Consider the following 8,275-nt stretch of genomic DNA (forward strand, 5'->3'; position numbering starts at 1 on the left):
TTTGATAGTGGGTGACTCGCTAACAGTGATCAATTAGATTCAGGGGAAATACTCGCTGGAGGTTCCCTCGCTTTGCAACTGGATGCAGCAGACCCGTGATCTTCTGACATCCTTCTCCGTTGTCTCTTTTCAGCATGTTTATAGGGAACAGACTTTGTAGCCAATGCTCTTTCTAAACGAGGTCTTCATCTTCCCCCCATCTACATGGTCTTTGATCTGGAGGTTGATAGCTAGGGGTGGTCACAGGAATATTTTATGATCTAATTTTGGTTTTTTTTTTTTTTATTACTTCTTGGTTTGCCTTTTTGTCCCACAAATGACTATATTATGTGGATTGTTCCCTTTGTTGGGATCAGGTTTTTCCCATTGTCTAGTTTTTTGGACCATATTATCTTTCATTGTCACTATGCATCATTCTCTGGTCTAGTTTTGTATTTTCTAGGAGTGAAACAGAGTTTGTATGTTCTGTACTACTCTAGCTACATCCAGATTTTGGTGAACACTTGATATTTGTAGTAAGCATGTCTTTCGGATTAATCACGTCAGTATTATTTGGTCGACATTTCGAACCAGCTAATGTGGTTCATGCTCAGGAAAAAGGTGAAAAATCCATAGATCCTAATGGATAAATAGCAAGGATGCATCAAGGGATCAAAATTAGCTATTAGAAACTAGTTGTTAGGAAATTAGTTACTTAATTAATAAAAATAATATATTTTTATTTTTAAATTCTAGTCAAATGACTACTTATTATAAAATTAACCGTTTTATCTATATATATATATATATATATATATATATATATACTACTTATTATAATAACCTATTAAGAAATTATTAATTAATAAAATAAAAATGACGAGAGTCAAAACATATTAATAATATAAACTAATAAATCAATAAATGGAATAATACAAATATAATTATTTATTAAAAATATTAAATTATTATATTTTTTTATTTTTTTATTACTAATATTTAAATTATTTTGATTATATATATATATATATATATATATATATATATATATATATATATATAGCAATGATTATATTAAAATAATGTTTGTATTAATAAAAAAAACATCCACTGGTTAGTGTTACGAAAGAGGGAGTCTAAATATGAATATGGATGATGAAAATCACTTCCTCTTACAGTGCCCCGCCTACAACCACATTAGATCTCAGTTTCATAATATTTGTTGCAATACTGACCTTCCTAGCCTTTTACGATGTCAAAATTATAGTGAGCTCGGAAGGCTTCTCTCCAAACTTTTTGAGCATAGGAATAAAATCTTAAATCAAACTAAATAATAATTCATTTCTTTAAATTAGACCAAAATTTGGTCTCAGTCGACATTAACCACCACCATCATCATCATCATATATATATATATTTCAATATTAATAAATAATTATATATTTATAATTAACGGTTAATAAAAATATATTAATTTTTTAATTAAATAACTAATTTCCTAAAGGATAGTTTCTAATGGCTAATTCTGATCCGTGATACATCCTTTTTATTTATTCACTAGGTTCTATGGATTTTTTCATCTTTGTAGTGAGGATGAACCACATTAGTTGGTTCGAAATGTCCACCAAATAACACTGGTATGATTAATCTGAAAGACATGATTACTACATTATGAATCAGAAAAACCTAAGCTCTAACTTGATATTTGCTTATTGAATTGTTATAGGAGAAGCTCTAACTTGATATTTGCTTATTGAATTATTATAGGAGATTTAAGTTCCATGAGAGTATACAACTTTCACATTATAATGAATGAAAGTTACATTTTTTTCTTCTTTCCAAAAAAAAAGTAAATAAAAAATCTAAACATTTTAAATGTTTTAGGAATTATTTAAAATGCTAAATACATTTATATATTTATAAATATAAATACATTTTAAACAATAAGAAATTACAGCAAGACACGACTCTTTAAAAGCAAGACACGACTCCATATCTGATAGGGGAGAATGGAAAACCACATATTTACAAAAAAAAAACCCATAAACCGTTTCAGTTGCTGCTGATGGGAAGCTGTACATTGAGGAAACCAAACCATATAAATCCAGGAGAAACTTTCCAGACTAAATCCCCCTCATTAATCTACGAGCTTTGTAAAATCCTAGGCCGAGATAGGTTGTCAGAATCAGATCAACAATCTTGACCGAGTCTCTGATTACATAATCGAGTGTCTGCGTCTTTTGCTATGATCTGACTACAATGATCTTCTTGATTTCTGTTTTTCATGTTTCTGGAATAGGAGGAGAAGAACTCCTTGTTCTCTTTCTCCAATTCATTCCACACTGCAAATTACGAATCACACAAATTACAGTAAACAAGTAACAAAGATGGACACAAGGGGAAATTCAATTGTTGTGAAGCAGCAGAGTGTAAGTGTGTGCAGGGACTATAATTAAACACCTGTAATGGTTATGACCGGTAGGATATTAGCGTGCTTTGAAAGCGCCTCCACGCATTGACTCTGATCCATGTTGAGCACAAGACATTTTTCAATCAAGTGTTGCACCTGCATGGTGAGTACCGTCCACCCATTTCAATTTAACGATAACCCACATAATTCAACAATACATTTCAAAATCTAGAAACCAGAAATTGGGGATTGCTAATTGCTTGAAATGATTCGTTGCAACGTAACTCACCAGGAGAATATACGATGATGAAGATGATCCGTGGGGCTTTAAAGGGCGAGCTGGTTCCTCTGCAAGTGCCGGCATTTTAATTTCCCTGGACAGCTCAAACAATGGCTTCTTGATCCTTGTGACAAATCCTTGTTTTCTTGATATACAGAGGAATGAAATCTGGATGCAAAGAAGTGAAATCCAGAGGAAGATGAAATGAGTGCAAATGGAAATTGAAATAAACTGGTTATATGACGGCGGCTGGCCGGCTCCATGATAACGTACCCACGTGGTAAGTGAAAAGCTATTGGTTTCTGGGATATACGATGATTATTAATTAGATTTTAGGAAGCCCATTCACCTTATCTTCTCCGACTAAGAGAGGAAAGAATTTCTGGGATATACAATGATTATTAATTAGATTTTAGGAAGCCCATTCACCTTATCTTCTCCGACTAAGAATCGTGAGACAGTGAAGACCTTCGTTTGGACAAGCCATGCCACGTTCTTTACCCACGGGTTCACTTGGTCCAATCGAAAGCAAACCCGATATTCTGTGTAACTACTGCAATTGAATGTAGGAGTATGACAGCGAATAATACAAAAATGAGCGCATTTATGAAGAATTGATGGAATTGATCTTTCGACAATCGAAATGGTTGTATTTTGTATTTTTAAGGATTTCGTGTTTAAGAATCTCTCTAACATTTTATCGTTTACAAATTTCGTTGGGAATCTATTTCTAGACGATTCGAATTAAGCTAAAATTCTTCTAAAAGTAATCGTATAAGCTAAATTTGTTGGGGAATTTTTCTGATAAAATTCCAAAAAAACAAACTAACTGAACACAAAGGCAATGCTCTGCTTTTCTCCAGGATTTTAATTTATTTATGAGAACAGAGTATTACACACCCATAAAGAGATTTGTATTCATTAAAGTAAAATTCTTGATACAAAATTCATCTTCTTTCACTCAGAGGGGTTCACCAAAAAAAATATTTTAACAATTAAATATTACTCTATCTCCCCCTGAAATTTTACACTACTGTGTGTGAAAATCTCATTTTCATTACTGCTATAAAAACAGACTTTTACATATACTGCTGTAATAAAAATTTACATTATGCACTTTGCATATTACAAAAAAAAACTTCCAGCACTCAAAACATTACTTGCCCTGTTCTAGTTTCACTTCAACTTCATATTTTCACTGTTGTGCGTTCTTACCATTACATTTCATATATAATACATCGTCAACAAATCAACCAAAAAAAATGCACACAAGTTTACATTGCGTGTATTTTTAACAAAATGACCATACCTATATTTTAATTTGCCATATCTCCGTGCATAAAAAAAGTATTAAAATTGAAAGTCTTTTACCTATATTCTACCAATCGGAGTAAATATCATTGATTACTTTACTGAAGGAAACGGCGGCAAAACTCACGTATACATGTCGTTACACTATTGCAGGCGGAAACCGGACTTGAAAGTATATGCATAGGAGTTTTGGGATTCTATCGGGTCCGGCACATCGCATAGCGCGCATATATGAAAGTGTTGAGCACCCTTGGTTTCCCCGATAGCGAAATGCCGATTTGCGACCCACCGATGCGATATCCACCAATGCGATGGATATTAACTTAAGCTTGGAAAACATTGAAAACACGGGAAAATGGCCGCTGGCGGAATTGAAAAAATATACAGCAGAGCATTATATAACCGTCGGGTCCGGTTATCGGATCGCAAATATGTATGTGGAAAAGGCCTGACCCTTTGAAAGCGCCGATAGCGATATGCCGATGCGATGCGATCGCGATCGCATATCGCAAGATATAAAGGCCCCGACCTCTTTGTAAGTCCTCCATTGCGACCCGCCGATCCGATCATCGGCGATCACTGATCGGCGGTGTCCCTAGTCGCTGCCGCTGTGCTGTCGTCGCTGTCCCTGCACTGCAGTTGGAATTAATATTCCAACACTCCCCTTTAATTTCAACTACTGGGCATTCAGTCATACCCAAATACTTCCTCAAAAATTCAAAGCTTTTCTGATCCAATGGCTTTGTCAAAATTTCTGCAACCTATTCCTGAGTCCTGCAATGTTGTAAAGTGATTTCTCCATTGCTTACCAATTCTCTGATGTAGTGGAACCTTGTGTCAATGTGTTTCGTTCTCTTATGAAATACTGAATTCTTTGATAATGCAATAGTTGAGCTATTGTCACAAAAAACCACTGTTGTTTTTGCCTGCTCTTGGCCTAGGCTCCTCAACATCCTTCTCATCCAAACTGCTTGACATGCTACTATTGTAGCTGCCACATATTCTGCCTCTGCGGTAGACAACGCCACAATAGGTTGTTTTTTAGAAGCCCATGAAATGGCTCCTGAACCCATGTGAAAAACATAACCGGATGTTCTTTTCCGATCATCTACTCTTCCAGCCCAATCACTATCATTGTATCCAATTAAATCTGAACATTCTGAGACAGTATATAAAATCCAAACATTTTAGTACCTTCGACATACCTCAGAATTCTTTTTGCTGCTTGCCAATGTGCTTCTTTTGGCCTCTCCATGAATCTGGAAATCAAACTAACAGCAAACATTATATCAGGCCTAGTTGCAGTTAAATACATAAGGCTGCCAACTATGCTCTTATACAAGCTAGGATCAAAATCCTTGTTGTTGTCCTCTTTGCTGAGTTTTAATCCCATTACCGTGGGAGTGATTGCTGCCTTGCACTCTTGCATATTAAATCTGCCCAACACTTCATTTACATATTTTGCCTGTGAGATAAAAATTCCATTTTCATTTTGATCTACTTCTATTCCTAAGAAGTATCTCAGCAAACCCATGTCAGTCATTTCAAATTCTTCTTTCATGACTGATTTGAAATTTTCAATGAGGTAGTTATCATTACCTGTAAAAATGACATCATCAACATACAACACTACAATTAAAATTTTACCATCATTTTCTTTGATGTAGACTGTGGGTTTTCCCTCACATTTGTCAAATTCATTTTCTAGTAGATAGGAATATATCCTACTGTACCATGCTCTTGGCGCTTACTTCAGCCCATAAAGAGCTTTCTTCAATTTGCACACTTTGTGCTCATGGCCTTTCTTTTCATAGCCTGGAGGTTGTTCAATGTAAACCTCTTCCATTAACACTCCATTTAGGAATGTTGACTTCACATCCATTTGGTAAACTTTCCACTTGTTTTGAGCTGCTATGGATAGCACTGCTCTCATGGTTTCCATTCTTGCAACCGGTGCGAAAGTCTCCTCATGGTTTCTCCCATACTGCTGCTTGTACCCTTTGACAACCAGCCTTGCTTTGTGTCTTTCTATTTTCCCTTCAGCATTACTCTTGGTCTTGTAGACCCATTTGACTCCAATGACTTCTTTACCTTTTGGTAGCTCAACTAAATCCCATGTCTTGTTTCTTTCTATGGCATTCATCTCCTCATCTATAGCTTCTATCCATTTCCTATCCTTAATTGCATCTTCAAAATGAATAGGGTCATCAACATGACAATACAAAGCAAACAAGGAATTCATTCTTTCATCATAAATGTCACTTAAATTTATGAATTTCTTACCTCTTTCATTTGGTGTGCAAGTGCTTGAAGACGCACTTGAAGTTCCTCCTTGTGGTGTGCTTGGAGAAGCACTTTCATTTCTCCTCAAGGGTGTCCCTTGTTGTCCTTGTATTGGCGCTGCTGTTTAGGGATATATTTCAGCCATCTCCTCATCATCTTCATCATGAGACAAACAGTTTTTAACATTCACTGTTTTCTCTGTGCTTCCATCCCAAGCTTCCTCTTCAATGAACTAAACGTCTCTACTCACAAAGAACTTATTGGTTGATGGGATATACAACCTATATGCTTTGGAATCCTCACTGTATCCAATGAAGATACATTTCTCCCCTTTGCTGTCCAACTTCCTCCTTAGCTGATCCGGGATGTGTGCATAAGCCACACACCCAAAAATTTTCATGTGGGTGACTCCTTGCTTTCTCCCACTCCATGATTCTTCCGGCACTTTGTTCATGACTACTTTTGTTGGACACCTATTCAAGATATATACTGCACAGTGTACAGCTTCAGCCCAATAATCATTTGGCAAATGCTTTGCCTTTAACATGCTCCTCGCCATATCCATGATGGTTCTATTCTTTCTTTCAGCAACTCCATTTTTCTGCGGGGTGTACCTAGCTGTGAATTGCTTATGTATTCCATTTTCTCTACAAACCCGTAGGAATTCCTTGGAGATATACTCACCTCCTCTATCAGTTCTCAAAAATTTGATGCGTAGCCCACTTTGATTTTCCACAAGTGCTTTGAAATTTCAGAATTTTTCAAACACTTCACTTTTGTTCTTCAAGAAATAAACCCAGGTATTTCTTGTAAAATCATCAATAAATGTTAGAAAATATTGGCTGCCTACTACAGATGGGGTTTGCATTGGTCCACATAAATCTGAGTGGACAATCTCTAAGGGTGCCTTTGCCCTTATGCTTTTCCCTGATGGAAAACTTTCTCTGTGTTGTTTTCCCAAAATACAACCTTCACAAAGGCTGTCCGATTTCTCTATCAATGGTAATCCTCTTACCATCCCTTTTCTGCTCAACAAGTTAAGACCTCCAAAGTTGAGATGTCCAAATCTCAAGTGCCACAACCAATTTTCATCCTTTGGCACACTTTGGAAAGCCTCTTGGGTGACTGCTGCAATTACTTCTTTGTTTTTCGAATCTGCTCTTATTCTGAGAGGGAACATTCTGTTCCTTGTCATCTTCACTTCAGCAATACATCGTTTGCTGGGTGCTCTATCCATGATGGTGCATACATCATTCTCAAAGAAAACATTGTACCCCTTTTGAACAAGTTGTCCAATACTCAAGAGGTTACATCTCATTCCAGGAACATAATAGACATCTGCTATGGTTTTCTTTTCACCTTTCTTTGTAAATATTCTAACTTCTCCTTTACCCATAACAGAAATTTTGCTATCAGTCCCAAGTGTGACTTGTGACTTCACACTTTGATCTAAAGCAGAAAACAAAGCTATGTTTCCTGTCATATGGTTACTGCAACCGGAATCTAGAAACCATATGTCTTCACTATTTGTTTCAGCCATATTACAAGCTAAAAGTACATTATCTTGGCTGATATTTTCTCTAGTGATATTTGCATTGGATCTATTACTCATATCATGCTGCTTCTTCCTACATTCACTGGCATAGTGCCCATATTTTTTACAGTAATAACATTGGACATTGGATTTTTCATACCTTTGTCCTTGAGCATGATGTTGTTCTCTTTGTTGGCTACTGCCTTGACCTTGGTTCTGATTTGGATTGCTGCCTCTTCCTTGAGCATTTGCTGGACTGTTCCTTCCACCTCTGTTTTGGCTTCTGCCTCTTCCTCTCTTGTTTCCTCTGCCTTGACCTCTTCCTCTTCCAAAGGACATCTGGGTCTTGAAGGCTTGCTCTAGAGATGAGTTTTCATTTCTACTCAACCTCTGTTCATGTGTTATCAGTGATACATGAAGTTCATCAACTGAAAAGTTTGAGAGATCATTTGTTTCTTCTATGGTGGTGACAATCACA

The 8,275-nt window shown here is 36.2% G+C and overlaps 1 protein-coding gene across 2 annotated transcripts; it reads right to left on the reverse strand.

Moving 5' to 3' along the window:
- Positions 1–1,953: 1,953 nt before the first annotated feature.
- LOC149185677 (uncharacterized) lies at positions 1,954–2,932 on the reverse strand. 2 transcript variants are annotated; one of them, XM_089412461.1, is made up of 3 exons: positions 2,679–2,932; positions 2,440–2,500; positions 1,954–2,321 (listed from the first exon to the last, which is right to left on the reverse strand). In XM_089412461.1, exons 1-3 carry the CDS (start codon positions 2,751–2,753, stop codon positions 2,170–2,172), a joined length of 288 nt encoding a protein of 95 aa, XP_089268587.1. In that variant the 5' UTR covers positions 2,754–2,932; the 3' UTR covers positions 1,954–2,169. The 2 variants fall into 2 exon arrangements, with proteins under 2 accessions (XP_089268587.1, XP_089268586.1); XM_089412460.1 differs by having other exon boundaries at positions 2,440–2,545; positions 2,679–2,921.
- Between the last annotated feature and the right edge of the window lie 5,343 nt (positions 2,933–8,275).

The sequence above is a fragment of the Pinus tabuliformis genome, chromosome 3_1, assembly GCF_031772625.1.
Source record: "Pinus tabuliformis cultivar Carrire ecotype Pingquan chromosome 3_1, CPIR1, whole genome shotgun sequence".
Lineage (NCBI taxonomy): Eukaryota > Viridiplantae > Streptophyta > Pinopsida > Pinales > Pinaceae > Pinus > Pinus tabuliformis.